Source organism: Phoxinus phoxinus (genome assembly GCF_949152265.1).
Source record: "Phoxinus phoxinus genome assembly, chromosome: 18".
NCBI lineage: Eukaryota > Metazoa > Chordata > Actinopteri > Cypriniformes > Leuciscidae > Phoxinus > Phoxinus phoxinus.
In genome coordinates, this window is record NC_136893.1 from 16627762 (window position 1) to 16654561 (window position 26800).

At 41.6% G+C, this 26800-nt stretch overlaps 1 protein-coding gene across 1 annotated transcript in view; it reads left to right on the forward strand.

Moving 5' to 3' along the window:
• Positions 1–26800, forward strand: part of dnah12 (dynein, axonemal, heavy chain 12) — a 52359-nt gene that overhangs the window by 24501 nt on the left and 1058 nt on the right. Inside the window, exons 23-72 of the mRNA XM_079588763.1 lie at positions 119–240; positions 7185–7467; positions 7559–7678; positions 7763–7919; positions 8088–8260; positions 8391–8543; positions 8774–9013; positions 9111–9356; positions 9469–9588; positions 9663–9772; positions 9855–10038; positions 10132–10272; positions 10387–10470; positions 10605–10793; positions 10912–11031; positions 11115–11303; positions 11384–11535; positions 11942–12080; positions 12183–12349; positions 12478–12733; positions 13315–13614; positions 13801–13979; positions 14085–14277; positions 14613–14774; positions 14898–15092; positions 15206–15339; positions 15510–15672; positions 15821–15901; positions 16082–16258; positions 16756–16887; positions 16972–17061; positions 17159–17299; positions 18859–19100; positions 19196–19343; positions 19437–19582; positions 19701–19915; positions 20037–20229; positions 20452–20644; positions 20740–20912; positions 20993–21133; positions 21268–21426; positions 21542–21686; positions 21811–21961; positions 22436–22689; positions 22817–22957; positions 23052–23189; positions 24737–24970; positions 25064–25252; positions 25352–25455; positions 25543–25747. Of these exons, the coding sequence (XP_079444889.1) occupies positions 119–240; positions 7185–7467; positions 7559–7678; positions 7763–7919; positions 8088–8260; positions 8391–8543; positions 8774–9013; positions 9111–9356; positions 9469–9588; positions 9663–9772; positions 9855–10038; positions 10132–10272; positions 10387–10470; positions 10605–10793; positions 10912–11031; positions 11115–11303; positions 11384–11535; positions 11942–12080; positions 12183–12349; positions 12478–12733; positions 13315–13614; positions 13801–13979; positions 14085–14277; positions 14613–14774; positions 14898–15092; positions 15206–15339; positions 15510–15672; positions 15821–15901; positions 16082–16258; positions 16756–16887; positions 16972–17061; positions 17159–17299; positions 18859–19100; positions 19196–19343; positions 19437–19582; positions 19701–19915; positions 20037–20229; positions 20452–20644; positions 20740–20912; positions 20993–21133; positions 21268–21426; positions 21542–21686; positions 21811–21961; positions 22436–22689; positions 22817–22957; positions 23052–23189; positions 24737–24970; positions 25064–25252; positions 25352–25455; positions 25543–25747 (8463 nt within the window). The remainder of the gene's footprint in view (positions 1–118; positions 241–7184; positions 7468–7558; positions 7679–7762; positions 7920–8087; positions 8261–8390; positions 8544–8773; positions 9014–9110; positions 9357–9468; positions 9589–9662; positions 9773–9854; positions 10039–10131; positions 10273–10386; positions 10471–10604; positions 10794–10911; positions 11032–11114; positions 11304–11383; positions 11536–11941; positions 12081–12182; positions 12350–12477; positions 12734–13314; positions 13615–13800; positions 13980–14084; positions 14278–14612; positions 14775–14897; positions 15093–15205; positions 15340–15509; positions 15673–15820; positions 15902–16081; positions 16259–16755; positions 16888–16971; positions 17062–17158; positions 17300–18858; positions 19101–19195; positions 19344–19436; positions 19583–19700; positions 19916–20036; positions 20230–20451; positions 20645–20739; positions 20913–20992; positions 21134–21267; positions 21427–21541; positions 21687–21810; positions 21962–22435; positions 22690–22816; positions 22958–23051; positions 23190–24736; positions 24971–25063; positions 25253–25351; positions 25456–25542; positions 25748–26800) is intronic.

The window sequence follows — 26800 nt, forward strand, 5'->3', positions numbered from 1 at the left end:
ATACATTTGAGGTTTGGAAATCATTTTGCTCACATGCTAGCAGCATAAAACTCATTCAAAAATATTCATATTTTATGTTTGAAAGAAACTAATACTAATAATCCCCCCATTTGCACAGATTTTACCTGCAACCTCTCTTCCTGGCTTGTTTGAAAATCTGCAAGAGTCTTACAACCTCCTTGAGAACATTATGAAGGGCCTGAATGCATACCTTGAAAAGAAAAGATTGTTTTTTCCACGGTAATATATTTAAAAAAAAAAATCAGTTTCATGCTCACTCATGTAAAGTATGTATGTTATTTAAATATCAAAATAAGCCATTCATAAGAAGATTTTGCAGAAAAATGTAAGTGCTATTTGTTTGATCATTCTGACAAGTCCCGGGACAGCAACACTAGCTAGCTTAACCAATTATGTGAGTTTGGGGTGGGGCTATTGTTTTATGGACCAATGGTAGACAGGAGTTTCGTTCAGGTTTGGAAATAGTAATTATATTTGCAGTTCCATTTAGTGATACACAATTACAGTGTTTTTAGCATTTATTAATATTTCCAATTAGCTTTCATTTTTATAATTTCAGTTTTCATTTAAATTTTAGTTTGTAAATATTTGTATTTAGCTTTAATTTTTTTTCTTCTAATTTATTTATTTCTATTTAATTTATTTTCTATTTGTTTTCAATATTATTTTAGTTTTAGTAAATTTAGTATTGAACTATCTCTTATTTATTTATAAAGGCAACATTTCAAATTTTTCAGTTATGTTTTTCAGCTAATATTTATATTTCATTTGAGATTTATTTTAGTTAAGGAAAACGTACTCGGTTACTAACGTAACCTCGGTTCTCTCTAGAAGAGGGAACGAGTACTGCGTCGAAGAACGCTACGGGAAAGATATTTCTTTGTCGAGATTGAAGCCTAAAATTAATCCTTAATTTTGTAATAATGTAAAACGCTTTTCTGAAGCATACAACCTAGGCGGAGCAATACAGCTCACCCATTGGCTGCTCTGCCAGAAAAGCACAGCCTATGCGAGGCCAGGACGCTGACCAATGAGGGCGCTTCGCGCCCTTCTGCGTCACCTCCCGCCCAAACAGGCGTGGCCTAGGCCTATAAATACGAGCATAGCTGTCTAACACGCCGATTTTCGTCAATGAAGCGACGCAGCGCGGACACGCACGGCCATGAGACGCAGTACTCGTTCCCTCTTCTAGAGAGAACCGAGGTTACGTTAGTAACCGAGTACGTTCTCTTACGTAGAGTTCTCTCGTACTGCGTCGAAGAACGCTACGGGAACCCCATGTAAAACGCCGTGCGTGCTCTTGGACCGACACAGACACCTAAGGGCGCGCGCGCCCTGGTATACAAGTGCCTACCCCAAGAAGTATAGGGAGAGCGGCTAAATTAGCATCATCCCTTTATAGTAGTGCCCCTTAAGGCATAATAGCATATATATGTAAATATAGATATATATGAGGGGTAATAGCATGCTCATGGGACACATTGTCAGTGAGTGATGCTTAAACATTGAAGTGACCTGGGCCGCAGCGCGGGGCAGGAACACTTATACACATTAAACATTGAAGTGACCTGGGCCGCATCGCGGGGCAGGAACACTTATACATATTAACATTGAAGTGACCTGGGCCGCAGCGCGGGGCAGGACACTAATACATAGTCTTCTAGACCGAGAGCAGTTTAGCCTGCAACGCAGGAACCTCTAGGTTATAGAACCTAATAAATGTAGACGGGGAGGCCCAGCCTGCCGCCATACAGATATCTTGTAACGAGATTCCGCTATACCAAGCCCATGAAGAGGCCATGCCTCTCGTGGAATGTGCTCTGATGCCCAAAGGGCATTCCAAACCTCTAGATGCGTAGGCTAGCGCAATGGCGTCCACTACCCATCGAGACAGACTCTGTTTCGTTGCGGCTCGTCCCTTGGAGCGCCCGCTGAACGAAACGAAGAGCTGCTCCGTCTGTCGAAAAACAGCGGAGCGGGACACGTAAGCTCTTAATGCCCTGACCGGGCAAAGGGAGCTATTTCCGTCCTCTGAGGCCGGCAGGGCCGACAGGGAGATGACCTGAGCCCTGAACGGTGTGTTGAGGGACTTAGGCACGTACCCATGCTTCGGTTTCAATACGACTATAGAGTCGTTTGGCCCGAACTCCATACAAGAAGCTCTCACTGAGAGCGCTTGCAAGTCTCCCACACGCTTCACTGAAGCGAGAGCCAAAAGAAACACGGTCTTGAGAGACAGGTGTTTCATGTCAACTGAGTGAATAGGCTCGAAAGGGGCCCCTTTCATAGCGTTCAACACTGTAGAAAGGTCCCAAACGGGGACTGAAGGAGGCCTTGGAGGGTTTAACCTCCTGGCGCCTCTCAGGAAGCGGACCACCAGGTCGTTCCTGCCTAGTGAACGGCCAAGCGTTGGATTAACGAACGCTGATATGGCAGCCACATAGACTTTGAGCGTGGATGGGGTTCTTCCCTTATCCAATAGCTCTTGCAAGAAGGAGAGAATCTCCGGTTCTCCACACTGAAGTGGTGACAGACCTTGATCTGAACACCATCCAGAGAACACCGACCATTTGGAAGCGTAGAGCCGTCTAGTAGACGGAGCCCTAGCTTGTTCGATCGTGTCTAACACTCCTCTTGGGAGGTTAGCGGGTACCCGTTTATGGCCCATACGTGTAGGGACCAAAGCTCGGGGTGAGGATGCAGAATCGAGCCCTTGGCCTGTGAGAGGAGGTCTCTCCTCACTGGAATCGGCCACGGGGCAGTACTTTTCAGTCGCATCAAAGCTGGGAACCAGGTCTGATTCGTCCAGAATGGAGCAACTAGCAGTACTGAGCATCCGCTCTCCTTGATACGCTCCAGCACTTGAGGCAGGAGTGAGACAGGAGGAAAAGCATAGAGCGGGCGGCGGGGCCAGACTCTGGCCAGCGCGTTCGCGCTCTTCGAAAAGAATTCTGGGCAATGAGCGTTTTCCTGGTTTGCAAACAGGTCTATTTCCGCTCTGCCGAACGTTTTCCACAGCAGACGCACTGTCTGTGTGTGTAGGGACCACTCTCCCGTAGGAACGTTGTTCCGTGAGAGTCTGTCCGGGCCTACGTTCAAGTGGCCTGGCACGTGCATTGCTCTTAACGAGCGCAGGTTGTGCTGGGCCCACACCAGTATGCGTTCCGCTAACCTGAATAGGTTCCGGGATCTCACGCCACCCTGGCGGTTTATGTAGGCTACTACCGACATGTTGTCCGAGCGGACCAGGACGTGGTGTCCTTTTATCCGGGGACAGAAGCGCCTCAGCGCAAAGTCCACTGCCATCATTTCCAGGCAGTTTATGTGCGGTAGTTCGGCTCGCTCTGACCACTGGCCAAAGAGCGGACTGCCGTCGAGCAGTGCTCCCCAGCCTGAGGTGGACGCGTCCGTGGACACCACCTTCAGGCTCGAGGAAGTCCCCAGGCTTACACCTGACCGGTACCAGTCTGACGCTCTCCATGGTGTCAGGGCTGAAATGCATTCCTGAGTGACCTTGAGGCGATAACGACCGTGTAACCATGCTCGGCGCGGTACGCGCGCTCTCAACCAGAACTGTAGTGGGCGCATGCGCAGCAGGCCCAACTGCAGCACTGTTGAGGCCGAGGCCATGAGGCCCAGCATTTTCTGAAATCTCCTGAGTGGCACTATGTGGCCGCTGAGGAAGGATTTCGCCATTTGCAGGGTATTTTGCCTGCGCTGTGATGACAGCTGTGCTGTCATAGACAGTGAGTTCAGATCCAGTCCTAAAAAGGAGATCCTTTGACTGGGAAACAGTGAACTTTTCTCCCAATTGACTCTCAGACCTAAGCACTCGAGGTGATCGAGAATTAGGGTCTTGTGGCGGATGCGTTCTGAAGGTGATTGAGCTAGAATCAGCCAATCGTCCAAATAATTCAGAATTCGAATGCCGCGGAGTCTCAGGGGTGCCAGCGCCGCGTCCATGCACACTGTAAATGTACGAGGTGCTAGAGACAGGCCGAATGGCAGGACTGTGTACTGATATGCCTGGCCCCCGAAGGCGAATCTCAAAAATCGCCTGTGACGTGACGCAATTTGTATGAAAATACGCGTCTTTCAGATCTATTGCCATAAACCAGTCTCCTCGGCGAATCTGCGCGAGGATAGCTCTGGTCGTGAGCATTCTGAACTTTCGCTTTGTCAGCGCTTTGTTCAGATGCCTGAGATCTAAAATGGGTCTGAGACCCCCGTCTTTTTTCGGTTCCAGAAAATATCTGCTGTACAGACCCCCTTCGCTCTGAGCTTGAGATAAAGGCTCTATGGCCCCTTTGCTCAATAGCTTCGCTATTTCGGCTCGAAGTAGATGTGCTACTTCTGTTTTCACCGTAGTTTCAACTTTCTCCGTGAAACGGGGAGGGCGTCGATGAAACTGTAGCGAATAGCCTCTTTTTATAGTCTCTAGCACCCATTCTGAGACCCCGGGAAGTCATTCCCATGCATCTGCACGTGTGACTAGGGGTTGAATGTAATCTGGGCCCTGGTCGCGAAATGGCGGCGACACGAGATCAACCGTGTGCTGTGACATGGACGCCGTGGCGTGTGAGGCGGGGGGCATGTTTAACACAGTATGCATCCCGCGCGCGCTCAGCTCTCTGTGTCGAGAGAGAGCGCGCGGGACGAGTCCCGTAGGGCTCGTGATGTTTGTGAATAAACGTGGGCGCTTGGTGGCGGGCACATTTATAACACCGGGAACACTGTTTTTGTGTACTGACTGACCGTTCGTTAGTTTCGTTTTTACAGAAAACCGCGGAACGTGCAGTGTGTAGTGGTTGTGGGCACTTGGCAGTGGGTCACGCTCACTACATGTAAAACACAATCGGCATGAGCCGATTTTATGTGTGCAGACCCTGTGTTGTTCAGGGCTGTGCTTGCACGGGTTGAAAACCGGGCTCTGGTCGCGAAATGGCGGCGACACGAGAGCAGTCGTGTGCTGTAACATGGGCGCCATTGCAGCGTGATGCGGGGGCGCGCTTAATCGAGCGGGCAGCCCGCGCGCGCTCTCAGCTCTCTCAGCTGAAAGAGAGAGCGCGCGGTGCGAGCCCCGTACGGCTCGGCATGTTTGAGAATAAATGTGGGTGCGTGAACGCGGGTACATTTATAGCACTGGGAAGTACTGTCTATTAGAACTGACTGACCGTGCATTGGTTTCGTTTCATAGAAACCGTGTGACATGTAGCTTGTAGTGATTGTGGGCGCTTGAAAACGGGCACGCTCACTACATATAATGCACAATCGAAATGAGTCGATTTATGTGTGCAAACCCTGTATGTGTAGGGCTGTGCTTGTGTGTACGAATGGGCACTAGGTCGTGGGCATTACGGATACACACATTACATCATCGGCTGTGGCCGGGACACCGTGTAGCACAGAGAGTACTGTCTATCAGAACCGACTGACCGTGCATTCGTTTCGTTTTTACAGAAACCACGGGGCATGCAGTGTGTAGTGATTGTGGGCACTGAAAAGCGGGCACGTTCACTAATTTACATGTATTGCACAATCGACACGAGTCGATTTTATGTGTGCAAGCCCTGTATTGTGCAGGGCTGTGCTTGTGTGTATGAATGGGCACTGAGTCGTGGGCATTACGGATACACACATTACACCATCGGCCGTGGCCGGGACACCAGAAAATACATTTTCAGATTTACCTGGGGCGTCGTGAAAACGGCGTTTGTGTGCAGGCAAACGAGCATTGATGCTGATTTGGTGACTGCAAAATACACTGGCACGGTCGCGTATGTTGGGACTGTGCGAGCGAGACATTTTAGTGAAATCCGGCCGCGGCGGGATTTTAACACTGTAGCTTCCCTCGAAGCAGAAGTGCGCATCCTGGCTAAAGACGGGGCTTTCCGGGACTCCGCGCTTTCTTCGTGAATTCAGGAAGAAAAGGGCGCGGGTCGTGAGGACGGTAACGTACGTTCCTCTGCAGAAAAACAGCCATCCAGCCGGTAAGCGCATCGATGCTGGTCTTTCTCCGTCGACGCTCATGAGCGGCGGGGGAGGGGAGATCCTCGGAGCTCGCCCATCCGAAGCGGGAGAGAAAAGCAGTCTTCCTCCACAGACGCGGCTTCACCTTCCTCGTTCATGACGGACGCGGCGGCACACAGCGGCCCTTGTCCGTCGATCATAGAGTCCAGCGAAGCGGGCGGAGAAGCTGGCGGCAGCAGCGGCGATCACCTCGTGGTGAAGGGAGGTTCCGGGCTCTGCTAAGCACGGCGCTTTTCACGGCGCGGCACTACAGCAGGCGGAAAAGATGCAGCTTCAGTAAATGAACGCCAGGCGAGTCCGCAGAGTCACCGTAGGCATCAAATTACAGCGATGGCAGCCGCCATCGACGAGAGCTGAAGCTGCGTGATACTCACAGGCAGGAAACACAAGCACGTGGTCCCTGTCGCTGAGCGGGGCTCTACACGAGCCACAGGAGGTGCGAGGCATCTTGAAAAAGACGCTCGGCTCTTTTAGTGGTGGAAAAACTGTGTGTCGCGACGGCGAACACACACACAAAACACACACACATAATGTAAAGGATATTCCACGCCGGAGAAGCGCAGCAGGGAACGGCGGCTGAAGGCGGCGAAGACCAGCGGCTTCAGGTAAGAGGCGCGTCCTGCTGAGGTGCTTGTTCCAAACGGCTGTGGCGGCTCGAATCCAATCCAACGATGCGTGTAGCTCGTGAATTTTAGAAAATCGGCGTGTTAGACAGCTATGCTCGTATTTATAGGCCTAGGCCACGCCTGTTTGGGCGGGAGGTGACGCAGAAGGGCGCGAAGCGCCCTCATTGGTCAGCGTCCTGGCCTCGCATAGGCTGTGCTTTTCTGGCAGAGCAGCCAATGGGTGAGCTGTATTGCTCCGCCTAGGTTGTATGCTTCAGAAAAGCGTTTTACATTATTACAAAATTAAGGATTAATTTTAGGCTTCAATCTCGACAAAGAAATATCTTTCCCGTAGCGTTCTTCGACGCAGTACGAGAGAACTCTACGTAAGAGAACCATTTAAATAGTTTTAGGTAACAATATAAAAACTGCACACTTCACCTTTAGGTTAGTGCACCTCATCATACTATCAAACTGCCATGGCATATAACCTCCGTATGTATTAATAATCCTTTTCACACTCTGCAGGTTCTTTTTCCTGTCAAATGATGAGATGCTGGAGATTCTCTCAGAAACCAAAGATCCCATGCGTGTGCAGCCTCATTTAAAGAAATGCTTTGAGGGCATCGCCAAACTGGACTTCCTGCCCAACCTGGACATTCAGGCCATGTACAGCAGTGAGGGGGAGCGTGTGGAGCTCATCGAGAAGATCTCTACCTCTGAAGCACGAGGAGCTGTGGAAAAGTGGCTGCTGCAGGTGGAAGACATCATGCTGAGAAGCATCAGGGATGTGATCGATCACTCCAGGCTGGTAAAAACTCATGTTCCTATTTGCACTTTTTGTTTAAAATTGAGATCTTTTTACATTGTATGCACCGTGTTACTGTGATGAATGTGTTCAGGCTTATCCAGACACTAAAAGGAGTCAGTGGGTACGTGAGTGGCCTGGACAGGTGGTCCTCTGTACTTCTCAGATGTATTGGACACTGGAAGTACATGAGGCCATCAGGAGTGGAGCTAATGTAAGGAAACCACTCTGAATATCAGTGGACTATTAAATGCTCTACTTATTTTGCTATTTGTCTAAGATGTTGATGATTTCATAGGGTCTGAAGAACTACTATGAGCAGCTGCAGAATCAGCTGAATGATATTGTGGAGCTGGTGAGGGGGAAGCTGCCCAAGCAGACACGCACCACTCTTGGAGCACTAGTGACCATAGATGTGCATGCAAGGGATGTTGTCATGGAGATGATAGAGAAAGGTTATATTGTTTAGATTTATCTGCATGGTAGCTGATATTATGTCGTTTATAAAGCAATAGTTCTGTAATCTTGTAAAAAAAATTGAAGTTATCTTTAATATATGACATAATTATTTTAATTTGTGCTTAATATATTGTACTGTGGGTTTCTTTCAATATCCATTTCAGGAGTTTCAAGTGAGACAGATTTTCAGTGGCTTGCCCAGCTACGTTACTATTGGGCTAACGAGAATGTTCGTGTTCGCATTATAAACTGTGATGTCAAGTATGCCTATGAATACCTTGGAAACTCTCCTCGCCTGGTCATCACACCATTAACAGACAGATGCTACCGAACTTTGGTATATTTAATGGCTAATTTATTTTATGCTATTTATTATGCTATCAGAATACAGAAAATACTTAGCTATGATTATTTGAAGGCATAATTATTTTATTTTCTGATATCTGGCTTATTGTTCTCTTTCAAAGATTGGAGCATTTTTCTTGAATTTGGGTGGAGCTCCTGAGGGACCTGCGGGAACCGGCAAAACTGAAACCACCAAAGATCTGGCCAAAGCCCTTGCTGTTCAATGTGTGGTGTTTAACTGCTCAGATGGCCTTGACTACCTAGCCATGGGGAAGGTGACAGTTTTTACATTTCAAACATAAAGCTGGTGTTCTGTAATACATCAAAAACTCGTCCACCACCAACTTATCTGGTTATTCCTCAGAAACTTACACTCAGAAATCTCTTACACTCTAATTTTATTAGGCTATGTTCACCAGTTGATCTATAATTTACTCAATGGGCTCCGTGAATAACATGAAAACTCTTATATTAAGTCATCAATTGCCTGACTGTTCTTTCCTAGTTCTTCAAGGGATTGGCGTCTACTGGTGCCTGGGCTTGCTTTGACGAATTTAACCGGATTGAGTTGGAGGTGCTGTCGGTGGTGGCTCAGCAGATCCTGTGTATTCAGAGAGCCATCGAAATGAAACTTGAACATTTTGACTTCGAGGGCACAGTGTTACGCCTCAACCCCAACTGTTTTGTCGCCATCACTATGAACCCTGGATACGCTGGCCGATCTGAACTTCCTGATAATCTCAAGGTGTTTTTTTTATTTTTTATTATGTGTAACTTGTTTCTTTAACATCAGGCAGTGCAATGTGGCTTTAACTATACTATTCTGTTTTCATGTTACTCAGGTCTTGTTTAGAACAGTGGCCATGATGGTGCCCAACTATGCACTGATCGCTGAGATCTCCTTATACTCGTATGGCTTCCTCAATGCTAAGCCTCTCTCAGTGAAGATTGTGATGACTTACAGGCTGTGCTCTGAGCAGCTATCTTCTCAGTTTCACTATGACTATGGCATGAGAGCTGTTAAAGCAGTGCTGGTGGCTGCTGGCAACCTCAAACTCAAATTTCCAGATGAAAACGAGGATATGCTTGTAAGCATATTTATATTAAATTCATATTAAATTAAATGGAAGAATAGTTAGCATAGTATCGTATACCCTAAGTTGGCTGAAATCTGATATGTCATCCTCATTCTGTTAATAGCTTCTTCGGTCCATCAAGGATGTCAATGAGCCTAAGTTTCTTTCCCATGATATCCCTCTTTTCAATGGAATCACCAGTGACTTGTTCCCAGGAATTTCTCTGCCTGTGGCAGATTATAAGGTATGTTTTTGCTAGTTTGTTTAGTTCTATTCTAAATAAGAGATTTCAATTACATATTTGTTCATGTGCACTAGCTGTTCCTGGAATGTGCTCAAAAATGCTGCAAAAAGCACAATGTGCAGCCTGTCAAGGCTTTCCTGGACAAAATGATTCAAACGTATGAGATGATGATAGTTCGTCATGGGTAAGTGGGTAAGTGGATTTTTATCCGATGGTAAGGTTGGACCAAATAATAAAATATTCTCTTGACTTAAAATATTCCATAGGTTCATGCTTGTCGGAGAACCATTTGCTGGAAAAACCAAAGTACTTCATGTTCTTGCTGATACTTTGACCCTGATGAATGAGTGGGGCTATAATGATGAAGAAAAAGTATTGTACCAAACTGTCAATCCTAAATCTATTACGATGGGTCAACTGTTTGGTCAGTTTGATCCTGTGTCCCATGAGGTGAGAGTTTGAATTCTACATCAGACAGATAATAAAAAATAACAGTTTGTTTATTTGTGCATTTTTTTCACCTGTTTGTTTCGGTTTTATAAGTGGACTGATGGGATTGTGGCAAACACCTTTCGAGAATTTGCCTCCAGTGAGACCCCAGACAGGAAATGGGTGGTGTTTGATGGCCCCATAGACACGCTGTGGATTGAAAGCATGAACACTGTGCTGGATGACAACAAAAAGGCAACTATATTATATCTATACAGAAAAAATATAGATATGCCTTTACATCAATGTTGTTGGAGCATTTGCTATTAGACAGGAGGCTGTTGTCATTGAAATTTTGTTTCGTTTTAGCTATGCCTCATGAGTGGGGAGATTATTCAGATGTCCAATCAAATGAGTCTGATATTTGAGGCCATGGATTTGTCGCAAGCCTCTGTAAGTCAGCCTGTCTCAATATTCACTATGACACCTATAGATATACAGGAAATTCAAAGCCACTTTAGCATCATGATCCATGAATCATGGATCATGATCTATAGCAAGCTAACAAATTCTGATTTCTGAAATAGCCAGCCACAGTGAGTCGCTGTGGAATGATCTACATGGAGCCGTCTCAGCTAGGATGGTCTCCTCTGGTGCTATCATGGATGAGAAAACTTCCTGAACCACTTCAGGCACAAGACAATTCCACACTACTGCAGCAGCTCTTTGACTGGTTACTTCCTCCTGCACTTGTTTTGTTACGCAAACAATGCCGGGTAATTGCTTCACGTTATGAATTGCATATAGCATAACCATGTTATATTATTTTGATCTTAGATGTTGTCAACAAATCAGTAGGAGCTCATTGAGTTACATTTAAGTTTCATATTCCAGGAGGTCATTCCCACTAGCAACAGTAATACTGTTGTGTCTCTCACACGACTCTTTGAGATGTTGCTGACTGGACCTATAAATGAAGACCCAGGGAACAAAAACATACGCACATGGATCATGGTAATTGTTCATTTAAAAGGCAGGCACAATACACAACTTTTCAGAACTCAGTTGAATGTAAACATGAATTTTGGCCTATGCAGGCTGCGTTTGCCTTTGCCCTGGTGTGGTCTGTCGGTGGTTGCTGCGATACAGACAGTCGCAGTCGATTTGATCAGTTTCTGAGGGAAATTATCTCAGGAAACGCAGAAGACTACCCCATACCTGCTACTGTGTCAAGATGGGAATGTCCCTTTGACGAGAAAGGTCTTGTCTATGACTACAGTTATGAGGTTGGTAAATAAGAGTTTAGTAGTATGAGAATTTGAGACATATTACTCCAGATAATGACTCTTTTTCCATTCAAATTAAGTTCAAAGGAAAAGGACGTTGGGTACACTGGAATGAGTCGATCAAAAATGTACCATTAGGGGACAAGAATACCAAAGTACAGGATATCATTGTCCCCACAATTGACACTGTACGATACACTTATCTGATGGATCTCTGCATTCAATTTGGGATGTGAGTATTCTTTTTTTATTGTCTTGACAAACATTAGACCAGTGCTCCTCAACCACTTTGACTTTTAAAGTCCACCCCTTGTCCAACACAATGCCCCCCCCCCCCCCCCCTCATATAGGCTAAGATATCTCTGCTATAATTATAACTAAGCTACTTGTTTATGGTTTCTGCTTGTATTAACAGAACCATTTTAATTTAGATTAGCGTTACACTATTTTAATATATTACTTATAATTTATTAAAGTATTTAAAGTCATCCTGTGGCTCCCTTGGAAGTTTGCAGAGGCCCCTAGTGGGCCCTGACCCCCTGTTTTAGAACTCTGCAGTAGACACAATTTTTTTAGCTTTGATAGATTTAGTTGTATTCCCTTTATCCAAACTCATCTTATTTTTCCATTGAACTTAGGCCTCTCTTGCTCGTCGGCCCCACTGGCACTGGAAAATCTGTTTATGTGAAAGAAAAATTAATGAACAATCTCGACAAAGACCTTTTTCTTCCCTTCTTCATCAACTTCTCAGCTCGCACCAGTGCCAGTCAGACCCAGGTAACCACTTTACAATTACCATGATGTCAATATATTAGAATGAACCCACTGAATCTATCAGTGGTATTTTTCCATGACGTAAACTCTCTTTCTATCCTCTAGAACATTATTATGTCCAGACTAGACAAAAGGCGAAAGGGAGTGTATGGACCTCCCATGGGAAAGAAATGCATAATTTTTGTGGATGACATGAATATGCCTGCAAAAGAGGTGTTTGGTGCACAACCTCCAATTGAGCTGCTTCGTCAATATTTTGACCATGGGAACTGGTAAACTACACTATACACTACTGCACTATAAATATACAGTACACTATAAATCAGTATTGTCTGTCCTAGTACCAGTATTTTGATTCTTTGATTTTCTTTGCTGTTATAATCAAGTCCTTATGCTTTAGGTATGATCTCAAGGACACCTCAAAAATCACACTTATGGACATACAACTGATCTCTGCGATGGGCCCTCCTGGTGGTGGGAGGAATGCAGTGACTCCTCGTTTCCTTCGCCATTTTAACATCTGCAGCATCAATTCATTCAGCGATGAGACCATGGTGCGCATTTTCTCTAATGTTGTGACCTTTTACCTCCGGACCAATGATTTCCCACCTGACTGCTTCACGATTGGCAATCAGATAGTCACTGCAACACTTGAGGTGAGTCATGGGGTAAAAAGGCAATTAAAGGGTTAGTTCACCCAAATATAAAAATTCTGGCATTAATTATTCACCCTCATGTTGTTCCAAACCCGTAAGACCTTTGTTCATCTTCGGAACATAATTTAGGATATTTTGATGAATTCGGAGAGCACTCTGACCCCTCCATAGACAGCAATTTAATTACCACTTTACCACTACTGCAGTCTTCAGTGTCACATACTCTTTCAGAAATCCTTTGAATATGCTGATTTGGTGTTCAAGAAACATTCCTTATTATTATTAATGTTGAAAACTGCTCTGCTGCTTAATATATTTTTGTGGACAACATGCCACAAAACACAATAAAAGCCTTTTTTCTGGATTTGTTTATGAATAGAATTTTTTTTTTGAGATAGAAATGTTTTGTAACAATGTAAACATCTTAACTGTCAATTTTGATCAATTAAATGCATCCTTACTTAATTAGATAATTTCTTAAAAAAGTAAAAGCTTACTGACCCTAAACTTTTGAACGGTATATTTCCATTTTTTGTTTCTTTTATTCTATATTGTCTAATTCTGTGTTCTGTGTGAAATAGGTTTATAAAAAGGCCATAGAAAATCTCCTTCCCACTCCAGCTAAGTCTCATTACACTTTCAACCTAAGAGATTTCTCAAGAGTGGTGCAGGGTTGCCTGCTACTGAAGAAGGATTCACTTGCGGACAAGCGAACAATGATCCGGCTTTTTGTACACGAAGTGTACCGCGTCTTCTATGACCGCCTTGTGGACGACCAGGACCGAGCCTGGCTGTTCACACTCCTAAGCAATATTGTGAAGCAGCATTTCAAGGAGAACTTTGAAACAGTCTTTGAACATCTTAAGGATGGCAACAAACCTGTAAGTAAAAAAAAAAAAAACATCCAAGGCTTCCTCATTCAGTAAATGATTCACTTGAATATTACGTAACCATAACTATAATTTTGTATATATTATCTTATGTAATTGATGTATGTGATGAATATGAAGGAACTTTTGACCCTGTGAAACCAAAGATGATTTGTTTTTTGTATATTTTTCCCTCAGCTTTGTGATGAGAATATGCGGAACATGCTATTTGGCGATTATATGACCCCTGACGTGGATGAAAGTGAGAGGCTGTATGCTGAGGTTCCCTCCATTGAGCGTTTTGGTGAGGTGGTAGAAGCCTGTCTGGAGGAGTACAACCAAACCCACAAGAACCGCATGAACTTGGTCATATTCCGGTAACTTTTCAAAAGTGCATGATGTAGCGTACTGTGATTCTCCAATAAGAGGAATCGATCACAAGTCTGACAGTGTCGATTGATTGTCTCCCTTGTTCTGTGAAGTTACGTTCTGGAGCACCTGTCCAGGATCAGCCGTGTGTTAAAACAGCCTGGTGGAAATGCTCTGTTGGTTGGAGTTGGAGGCAGCGGCCGTCAGTCCATCACCAGGCTTGCCACTTTTATGGCTGATATGACTTTGTTCCAGCCTGAGATCTCCAAAAGCTATGGCATGAATGAATGGAGAGATGATCTGAAGGTATTTTTTTAAATTATTTACTCCCCATCATGTCATTCCAAACCTCTATGCTGTTATTGTTTTCATGGAACACGAAAGTTTTTTAATGAATCTTCATGCAGCTTTTTACATATCACAACAATTTGTTGTGACCAGGGGATGTCAAGCTACAAAAAAACATTTAAGCACCATAAAAGTAATAAATACTACTCGTGTGCAATATCCAAGTGTATATTACAATATTTCTGTAGCTTGACAGCACTCGGCCACTTTGAACTGTTGTTGTATGGAAAAGAGCCGTGTGAAGATTATATTAGAAGGCAAATGTGCCCCTTAATGGATTTTGTATTGTCTAGCGCCTGATGAAGAATGCTGGAGTAAAGGGGCAGAAAATGGTGTTCCTGCTCACTGATGCTCAGATAAAGGATGAAGCTTTTTTAGAAGATGTGGACAGCATTTTAAACACAGGAGAGGTACCAAATATTTTTGCTGTGGATGAGAAGCAAGAAATCATGGAGGTAAGATACCGACGACAAAATAAATGCAAGAGCTATAAAACTCTTTATTCATGTGTGTGTGTTGTATTGTAAGACAATTATAAATATTATTTTTCTGTGGGTTCTTCTCTGTGTCCCCTACAGGGTGTACGGCCCATTGCTCAGGCTGGGAATAAAAATTTGGATTTCAGCCCTCTGGCTCTGTTTGCTTATTTTGTGACTCGCTGCAGAGAGAACCTACATATAGTAGTGGCCTTCAGCCCAATAGGAGATGCCTTCCGAAACCGCCTCAGACAGTTCCCTTCCCTCATTAACTGCTGCACCATAGATTGGTTTCAGGTAGGGTTGGCAAGGACAGGGAAGAGATGGTTAAGCATTTTAGTAATTATGGTCATTTTGAATTTAAACCTTCTCTGAAAGTGAATTTAAAGTTCAGTTTCTGATCTCCCCAGCCATGGCCTGAAGAGGCTTTGGAGCGAGTGGCTAATAAGTTTTTGGAGACATTGGAGCTGAGTGATCTTGAGCGTCAGGAAGTCGTGCCAATCTGCAAGACCTTCCATACTTCTGCTATTGATCTGTCTCACAGGTATGATCCTTAAGCTAATATAGAGGTAGTTCCTCCAAAAATCACTGAAGATGTGTTAACAATTTCTTTAACTTGTGACTTGTAGAACACAAGCACTTTGAAATGTTGAACAGTAACGAAATTACAAATATTCTTTCAGGCAGGAGTAAAGATGTGTAAAATATTTGCAGGTTTTTATCAGAGCTGGGTCGCCATAACTATGTGACTCCTACTTCCTACTTGGAGCTCATAGCTGCCTTCAGAATTCTTCTCACTCAAAAACGAGACACTGTTATGAGTGCTAAAAACAGATATACAAATGGACTGGACAAATTAGCTTTTGCAGAGTCTCAGGTAATGTTGGAAATAATGTACAGAAGAAAGTAGCAGATAATCGCTTTTCAATATATAATACTGAAATGGATATTTTATAACCTCATAGCCTTTTTAATTATGGTCAATAAGGCAGAGATGTGATTTTAATGCATCTATGGTGGTTTAGGTGGGTGAAATGAAGAAAGAACTGGTGGACTTGCAGCCTAAACTTGAGCAGGCTAAGATTGACAACACCAAAATAATGAAAGTAAGAAACAGTTATGTCCATCATACAGTACCTGTGTTTAAAGCAAATTATCATTAGTTCATTTTGTACTGCCAAATGTATCATTTACAGTGTTTCTGTTGTTCCTATGTAGTTTTTCAGGTATTTTGACTTTATTTTGATAAAAGTTTGCCTATATATGTTATATGTTCTCTTTTGCAGGTGATAGAGGTTGAGTCAGTGGAGGTTGAGGCGAAGAGCAAACTTGTCCGTGTGGATGAAGAAACGGCTACTATAAAAGCGAATGAAGCCCAGGCTTTGAAGAATGAGTGTGAGAGTGACTTGGCTGAGGCCATCCCTGCACTGGAGGCTGCACTCTCTGCCCTGGACACACTCAAGGTCAACTATGCATTTTACATACTGCTTTTCACATACTATATAGTAGAGAAGTAGGCATATTCAGACACCTGGAGAATAACTGTGCTGTGTGAAGGCAGTTATAAAAGTTTAAATACATGCAAGGAAGAAAATACCTGTCACAAATTAAGTATGCAAATATATGTAACAATGAATGCCAATCACAATTTAGTATGCACTGTTGTCAGTTACATTTTGAATGAAGAACGTTGTGTCAGTGGGTAATTTTCAAATTGTAATCCTATTCTGATGTATTTCATTTTTCCGGTTTACCATTTATTTTTATTTTACGCTAGTCTGTATGTGTAAGCCGTCCATGCTGAATGCAGAATTTCAGAAATGTCATACTTCGGGATCGGGGTTTAGATTAAATCCTTCTCAGAATGTTTAAAACATATTAATAAAGACTGGATGTTTTAAATTGTGGTTTATAAAATGATAGATTATTATATAAGATGCAGGCTTATTTGTGATTTCAGCCGGCTGATGTGAGCATTGTAAAAGCAATGAAGAACCCTCCATCAGGAGTGAAGCTGGTGATGTCAGCGGTGTGTGTAATGAAGGACATCAAACCAGAGAAGATAAATGATCCTGCAGGAACCGGACAGAAGGTCAAAAGCAAGTCTAGTCAGGTCACATGTCAAGAGCTGTCTTTGTTTTTATGTTTACCGACAGAATGTTATCTGTTATAATAGATTCTTGACTACTGGGGTCCAAGCAAGAAGTTGCTTGGGGACATGAATTTCCTCAAAGACCTGAAGGAATATGACAAAGACAACATCCCTGTAAGTTTTTTTTTGTAGTGTAGTTTTGTAGTGTTTTTTTGCATGTTGTTTTGTAACACATTGACTGATGTATTTTATTGATGTTTTTCGGTGCTAGGCTCAAGTGATGCTTAAAATCCGTAGTGAGTACATGACCAACCCTGACTTTGACCCTGCCAAAGTTGCCAAGGCCTCATCTGCTGCTGAGGGGCTTTGCAGATGGATCACTGCGATGGAGGTTTATGACAGAATGGCAAAGGTAGGCAGACCCTATCTGTATCTCACACAGAGTAGTTTCCTTCTCTACAATAATTATTAGATAAATAGCTACATCACATATTTTCTACAATATCTTCTGTATTATGTGTTTCATTTCTTAAATTTTTTATGTCTAGCTTACTCTCAGTATTATTGTATATTAATTTATATATAGTAATGTATTTATACACACAAACATTACTTAAAGGGTTAATCCTCCCTCATGTCTATCGTTCCAAACTCTTAAGACTTTCGTTTGATGAAATCTGAGAGCTTTGATGTAGGGCTGCTCGATTATGGGAAAAAATTATAATCACGGTTATTTTGGTCAGTATTGAAATCAAGATTATACACGATTATGACTTGTTTGGGAACGTCTTGCATTTATTAAAAAGACACCTTTCAACAATTCTTTAAAAAAATCTAAATTTGAACATTTATTGTACTTTTTGAACTATTCAAATAAATAATATAACAGATAATACTTCAATTAGTATTTTAATAACTCCCGCAAGTCTACCACTTATAATGTGGGAAATTCCCCCGCAAACATTAATTCACTTTAGCAAGTAGATTGTATGAGTATCCTAAATTAATCCACAGAGATTATAAAATCAAATCAATCATTTTAAAACTTTCTCCAAGATGCAATTTCACAAACTGCGTGAGTGTTCAGCGGTGCTGCATCTTCTCTCTTTCTGTCTCTCAAAATGGGTTGGACAAGGCAAGTGTCGAAACTACACTCACGCGTTCGAACATTGCATAGTAACTAAAGTTAATAATTTTCACTTCTTTTTAAGTCTTATCAGTTTAAACATTCAAACTGAGAGAGGTTATGGCTTCGGGAGGGGCGGATGTGCGTGTGTCATTCAGAACATGGCAAAATAATCGTTTTTACTCGATTGTACTATTTTGGTGATCATTGGGAGCCAAAATCGAAATTCAATTAATTGCACAGCCCTACTTTGATGCTTAAAAAAGTTCATAAAGAGAACCTTCATAAAGTTCATATGAATTGAGCAGTTTAGTCCAAATTTTCTGAAGAAACTTGATCACTTTATATGATGAACACATTGAATTCAGGCTTTTATACACATTGATCAGCGAACATAAACAGAAGCTCAACTGAACCTGCTTGACGTGTGAAAACAAATCTCTTGCTGAAGCTCAAACGTGCTGCATAACATGAGAATGAACCTCATTGGTTCTCACACGTCAAGCGGACATGCTCAAGCTTCTGTTTACCACAACTGATGTGTGAGTTGATGAATGTTTATGTTTGAATAAAAGCCTAAATTCAACCCGTTCATCATATAAAGTGATTGTGTCTCTTCAGAAAATGTTGGACTATACTGCTCAATTCATATAGATTAGTTTTACAATCTCTTTATGAACTTTTTGAAGAGTCACTTTTTGACACAAAGTGTCAGTTGTGTAGCGGTCTATGAAGGGACTGAATCTTCTTTGTGTTTCAAAGATGAACGAAAGTCTTCTATATTACACTGTTTTTCTTTATTGTTTTATACCACTTGACAAACTCATAATTATTTTCTTTTTCAGGTGGTGGCACCTAAGAAAGCTAACCTAATTGTAGCTCAAGAATCCCTGGCCACCACCATGGCCCTGCTGAACCAGAAGAGGGCGGAGCTAAAGGAAGTGGAGGATCGTCTAGCCTCACTGCAGAAGACTTTGGAGGAAAAGACTGAAGAGAAAGCTCAGCTGGAGTTCCAGGTGGACCTCTGCGCTCGCAAACTGGAGAGAGCCGAGAAGCTTATTGGAGGTTTAGGAGGAGAAAAATCAAGGTTTCAATCAACTATGACCATTCCCAGAAGTCCATGCAGCCAGTTCATTCCTATATTCAGCCCAACTGAATATGTGTTCCTGTATTTCTACACAGGTGGTTGAAAGCAGCCAATGATCTTCAGTGCACATATGATAACTTGACAGGTGATGTGCTGATATCTGCTGGTGTTATTGCTTACCTGGGAGCTTTCACTGCCAGCTTCCGCAATGACTCTACTAAAATGTGGGCCAAGCTCTGCAAGGTACACCATCGCTCCTCTCTGTAAAAACTGGTATTTTTTGCGAATGAATACTCAGTGTAATTTATTCAATGTTCCTATTCCTGTTCTACTCAGTCAAAGAAGATCCCATCCTCTGATGACTTCTCTCTAAGTAAGACGCTTGGAGATCCAATCAAGATCAGGGCCTGGAATATCGCTGGCCTTCCCACTGACAGCTTCTCCATCGACAATGGTGTTATAGTGAGCAACTCCAGAAGATGGTATGACTAAACAAAGCTAAAACCTTTCAAAATTTGGGTTTGCAAATGATGACAAATCTTTTCATCAGTTTTCAGAACCAAAATGTCATGTTTTACAACCCTGTTTTCTCATTGCCAGGCCGTTAATGATAGATCCGCAGGGCCAGGCCAACAAATGGGTGAAAAACTCAGAAAAGGAGCATAACCTGAATGTGATTAAGCTAACCGATGCCGACTACATGAGAACACTCGAGAACTGCATCCAGTTTGGCACTCCACTGCTGCTGGAGAACGTAGGAGAGGAGCTTGACCCCTCCTTAGAGCCACTGCTTCTCAAACAAGTTTTCAAACAAGGTATTTTACTTAAACTTAAAACAATGATTTATTTGAGAGAGTTGTGTTTTTGATTACTTGATTAGTTTGACTCTCAAACAGGGGTTGGAAATCAAAGTGAGTTCCTGGTTTGTTTTTGTAGGGGGTGTGGAATGTATCAGATTGGGCGAGAGTGTGATTGAGTACTCGACTGACTTCCGCTTTTACATCACTACAAAGCTGAGGAACCCTCATTACCTGCCTGAACTAGCTACCAAAGTGTGCCTGCTGAACTTCATGATTACGCCAGAGGGCCTTGAAGACCAGCTGCTTGGCATTGTGGTAGCAAAAGAGAGGTGATTTAATAAATAAATAAAAAACTTCCATACACACAAATATGCAACTGTTAATAAAGAACAAAAGCCAGCCAGTATTTAATGAATCATATAGTCAGAATGTAATGAATTGTTATACATTTCTTAACGCAGAGCGTTTCTGATTTTATTCTTTTGATTTCCTGAGAAATATGATTCAGAATGAATTTCCCTTTATGATATTTCACTTCTGTTTTCCCTCAGACCTGAATTAGAGGAGGAAAGAAATGCCCTGATCCTTCAGTCTGCAGCCAATAAGAAGCAGCTTAAGGAGATCGAGGACCAAATCCTGGAGACTCTGCAGTCCTCAGAAGGGAACATCCTGGAAGACGAGAGTGCCATCCAGGTCTTGGATGCTGCCAAGATCATGTCTAATGAGATTACTAAGAAACAGCAGGTGTAGTGCATCAAAGAGCTGGTTTAGAAGAAATCCCTTTACTAATGCCATGATAGTTTCTAGTGTAACCTCTGTGCTTTGCTGTGAACTTTCAGATCGCAGAGAAAACTGAGATTGAAATAGCTGAATCGAGGGAGGGCTACAGAGCCATCGCTAAGCACTCCTCCATCCTCTTCTTCAGTATCGCAGACCTGGCCAACATCGATCCCATGTATCAATACTCTCTCAACTGGTTTGTCAACCTCTATGTCAACTCCATACATGACAGGTGGGGAATAACTGCACACAAGTTTACAAATTAAGCACTTTTCTTTGCATTTATACTTATTGTTCATTTGTATTCTATAGCAACAAATCAAAGAATCTAGAGAAGAGACTCCGATACCTGACTGACCATTTCACCTATAACCTGTACTGCAATGTGTGCCGTTCTCTCTTTGAGAAGGACAAACTCCTCTTCTCATTCCTGCTCTGTTCTAACTTACTGCTGTAAGTTCAAACAAATCAAGCTTTGATACAGTCCTGAATACAACATTGTCATGTTACTGTCAGATCTCATGGTAACATGATGAAATTTATGTCCAAAACAAAAATAGTGTTGATTGAATCTGTGCAATTCAAAGGGCTAAGAAGGAGATCGAGTACTCTGAATTTATGTTCCTGCTTACTGGGGGTGTTGGCCTTCAGAACAACGTCTCCAACCCTGATCCAAACTGGCTACCTGACAAGAGCTGGGATGAGATCTGCCGGGCCAGTGATCTTCCTGCCCTTCAGGGTCTCAAGTATGAAGTCTCTGCCATGCCTTCTGAAATGACTGATATGTTACATTTGCATGCTATGTACAGTATATCAAGTTTTGTGCAATTGATTATATGACATTTCTTTCCTTGAATATAGGGAGAGCTTCACTAAGAGTCCTGAGAGTTTCCTGCCCATTTATGACAATAAGGAGCCTTACAACACAGCTTTGCCCAATCCTTGGTGTGATAAACTCAACGAACTTCAAAAAATGATCATTTACCGATGCCTCAGGCCTGATAAAGTAAGTTGTCATTGAGTTTAAAATTGACATGTTCTTATCATAGTCAAAATTAAGGTATAGTATCACATCACTCACAGGAAGATTTTTTTAGCTATTTTAATTTGACTTTATTCTTTCTTCAAAGATTGAGCCGGCAATCAGCAAATTTGTGACTGACAAACTGGGAAAGAGATTTGTTGAACCACCTCCGTTTGACCTCAGTAAGAGCTACAGTGACTCCAACTGCACCATTCCACTGGTGTTCATTCTCTCTCCTGGAGCAGATCCTATGGCTAGTAAGTTTTTAATCACTCCAGTTTTAGGACTATACATTTCTCTCATTTAGTACACTTAGGGAAAACACTTTAGGCTGGAATACATTACACAACTTTTCCAACCGCTCGGTAGAAATTACGGTGGGGGATCAACTGTCATAGCAAGAGACATTGAAAAACAGCAAGACATGACCAAAGACATCTATCTGACGCATATGTAACAGACAATTAGTAAATAGTAAAGACGGAATGCAGGATGTGCGTGAACTTCTCTTTATTCTTCTTTCTTTAATTTACAGAATTATTATTTCTCAGATAGAAAAGACATCTTTGTGTTAATAGCAGAGATTATTTGATTACGTCAGTAAATCAGAATTAGTTATTTTAAAGTCACTTAGGTTTGGCAACCCCTGGTGGGGGTGTATAATATACATTTCTTTAAAGTGTTAAACCTGTCAAAAACTACATTGAAATACTTTTTTGCCTTTTCCTCAGGTCTGCTGAAATTTGCCAATGATAAGAACATGGGTGGTTCCCAATTTAAATCCATCTCTCTGGGACAAGGCCAGGGTCCCATAGCAGTGACAATGATCCGCTCGGCCATGAAGGAGGGCACCTGGGTGTGCTTGCAGAACTGCCACCTGGCCGTGTCCTGGATGACCACTTTGGAGAAGATCTGTGAGGACCTCTCCCCGGACTCATGCCATCCAAACTTCCGTCTTTGGCTCACCAGCTACCCATCACCCATGGTACACATACTGTACACTCCTGAGTAGACAATTGTTTTCTTTGCTTTGGACTATAATTAGTGTCTAATCAGTTCTTTACGTTCCTGTATGTCGAAGGATATAATTGATGAGATGTTTGCTCTTTCAGTTTCCAGTGACCATACTGCAGAATGGCGTGAAGATGACCAATGAGCCTCCAACTGGCTTAAGGTTAAATCTGTTGCAGTCGTATATTTCTGACCCCATCTCAGACCCTGAGTTTTTTGCAGCCTGTCCTAACAAAGAGCCAGTGAGTACAGTAACTGTTTGGGGTCTTATGTTGACTCTCCCTCATGTTTGGGATATTCAGTAAGAGTATTTTATTACTGACTGCTGTTGTGTAGGTCTGGGAGAAGCTCTTGTACGGGGTTTGCTTCTTCCATGCTCTTGTCCAGGAGAGGAAAAAGTTTGGGCCATTGGGATGGAACATTCCTTATGGATTTAACGAGTCAGATCTGCGCATTAGTATCAGACAGCTGCAGGTAAAGCACTTGAATTCTCACCACAGTGTCATTTCCACCACATTATTTACTGGGTTTAATAGCACTCTGGTGGACAATTTTTAATTAATAAACTCCTTTATCTTTCTAAGTCTAATTTCATAGCAAGCATTTTATTCATCCTAAATACATTTTAAATAATATGTCTCGTATTACAATTCTAACACTCAAGACACCAAGGGTACTAACGTTTGAAAAACTTCATTAGGGTTACGGTTGTTTGGTATTGTGGAAATTATATTATTATTAAAATTATATTTAATTTATGTACCGTTCAAAAGTTTGGGGTTATTAAGATTTTTCAAAGAAGTTTGTTATCCTCACACAAGGCTGCATTTATTTTATCAATCATTACTATTTTAATACATAAAATTATTTAAAATATGAAATGTATTCCTGTGATGGCAAAGCTGAATTTTACTCCAGTCTTCGGTGTAACACGGTCCTTCAGAAATCGTTCTAACTTGATGATTTGATGCATAAGAAACTTTTTTTTTATGTTTCTATCAACGTTGAAAATGATTGTACTGCTAAATATTTTTGTGGAAACCATGATACAGAAGAACAGCATGTGAAAATAGCATTATACATGTCTTTACTGTCACTATATTCACTCAATAAATATTGTAATGGTTTATGCTTATTTCACTTGTTCATATTATCATAGAGTTCATAAAATGAAAAATAATATTTTGTATTAAAATAATAAGGTTACACTTTATTTCAATGGTCCCCGTTAGACATTCTTTTGACTATAAGTAATGTTACACCTACATGTCAACTAACTCTCATTAGAGTATTAGTAGACTGTTAGGGTTAATAGAAGTTGACATGTTCTTGTAAAGTTACTTAAAGTCAGTAGAATGTTTGTTGGGTAAGATAGAAATAAAGTATTCGCAGATATTAAGCAGACAGTCTACTAATACTCTTCTAATACTCTAATGAGAGTTAGTTGGCATGTAGGTTCAACGTTACTTCTAGTCAACAGAATGTCTAAAGGGGACCATCAAAAAAAGTGTTAGTAAATGGACTGCATTTATATAGCGCTTTCACAGACCCAATGGCCACCAAAGCGCTTTACAAGTTGCCTCACATTCACCCATTCACACACCGACAACTTAGTAATAGCAATAGCAACTTTATTTATATAGCACAACTAAAACAACATAAGTTGACCAATGTGCTTTATAATGTCACACAGAACAAAAAAGTGAAAAGAGCACCACATAGGGAACACATATAATACAATTGTCACTGATTAAAAGCTATTGAAAACAGTGTTTTGAGTTGTCCTTTAAAATCCTGTACAGTAGCGGTGTCTCTAATATGTTTAGAGACAGTAGTGTCTCTATTTACCAATATAATATTGAAATCTACACAAAAGTCATTTGAAAAGTTTCAAATGAAGGCATGAAACTGTCTCCTAGATGGTTTAATGTGACCTTAATATAACAAACTTTAACAGTTGAAATCTGTTAAACAAAGATTGGAAAAATTGATGTTTTTTATATTTACTTTCTGTGCCTCAGCTCTTTGTGAATGAGTACCAGGAGGTTCCCTTTGAGGCCATCACGTATCTGACTGGAGAGTGTAACTACGGAGGTCGTGTAACAGATGACTGGGACCGTCGCCTCCTCATGACAGTCCTCGCTGACTTCTACAACAAAGACATTATTGACCACCCACGCTACTCCTTCTCCCCCAGTGGCAATTATCATGCACCTCCAAAGTCCATATATGAAGACTATGTGGAGTTTATCAAGGTACGACTTTATGTTATGATAGCTGCTGACTTTGAACTAAATTCAAAGTCTCATGAAACAATGATAATATAATACACTGCATATGCTCCACAGAATCTGCCTTTTAACCAGCATCCCGAGGTGTTTGGCATGCATGAGAATGTGGACATCTCCAAAGACCTTCAACAGACAAAACTACTATTTGATTCCCTCCTCCTGACCCAGGGCGGTGGCTCAAAGGGAGGGGGCGGCTCTGGCGGGGACACCACTCTACTGCACATTGCTAATGACATCCTGTCTAAAGTAACTCATCATTCTTAAGATTAGAAATTGTTATTGGGATAAAAAATTTATTTGCATATGTGCCAGTGATTTATTGACGTTCTGATTTCGGTCATGCAGCTTCCGGGTAATTTTGACATTGAGTCTGCCCTTGCCAAATTCCCTGTGTGTTATGAAGAGAGCATGAATACGGTGCTTGTGCAAGAGATGCAGCGGTATAACAAGTGAGTCATTTTAGATCAAAAACATCTATAGAAACAATTCTACATACGTGAAGACGTTTATCATTTCTGTGTGCTTTCTTCTCTCAGTTTGAGCAGTACTATACGTGTAAGTCTGCAGAACCTGATAAAGGCCATTAAGGGGCTGGTGGTGATGGATGCAGAGCTAGAGGCTATAGCTGGTGGTCTGCTGGTGGGGAAAGTGCCAGAAAAGTGGGCCAAATGCTCCTATCCCAGTCTCAAGCCATTGGGCAGCTATGTCAACGACTTCCTAGCCAGACTCAAATTTCTGCAGGTCAGTGATCACGAACAGACAACTCCTCACAGAGGCCAAAGGTATCAGACAACTAGTGAAAATTACACTGTCAAATTAGAAAGATACTGTAAAAATGCTACAGTAAAAAGTTAAAAACATGTTAATTGGTTTTAAGTGTAAGTTACCTGTAAATGGTTTAACGTCACATTCTTTCTAATTTTACTGTAAAATTATGTAAAATTTATTTATTTTTGCTAGTAAAAACTATAAATTGCAATATAATTAACGGTAAAAAAAACAGTAAAACGACTTTTCCAGAATTCCCTGCGTTACACAAACATTTTTATAAATATTTTGTACTCTGATTCATCACATGGCTTTCTATTGTGCCTGTATTATTGTGGTGGTTATCGATACAGTTTAGGATTATAAGGCAGATTTTAGGAGTTAAAGTAGGTGAATTAACATTAAATGACATAATGGCATTTTTTTAAACGTAATACATATTTTTTTCAGTGCATGTTATAATTAACAATTGGAGTAAAAATTTGTATTTGATAACAGCAGCAATCAGTGTTGCAAATTTGCTAGCATTTGATTAGTAACAGAAATAGCGCAGAATTTTTCTTTCAATATACAAAACCCTTAAACTTTCTGTTCAGATTTTCAATGTGATCTAATTTTTTTTAGACTCTTTTTTTTGTTCTCACTAAAACTGATATTGTAGAAAAAAGTTTTGATACTCGCCATTCAAAAGTTTGTGGTCAGTTTATATAACTTTTATTCAATGGTGCATTCAATTTATCAAAATGGTTTTCAACATTGATAATAATATGATAAATGTTTCTTTTCAAGAAACAAATCAGCATATTACGGTAGAATGATTTCTGAAGGATCATGTGACACTGAAGACTCGAGTAATGATGCTGAAAAATTCAGCTTTGTCCTCACAGGAATAAATTACATTTAAAAATATATTTAAATAGAAAATAGTTTTTAAATCGTAATATTTCACGATATTACAGTATTTATTGTATTTTTGATCAAATCAAGTAAATTGAATTTAAAAAATATATGATTTGCCTTTGTTAA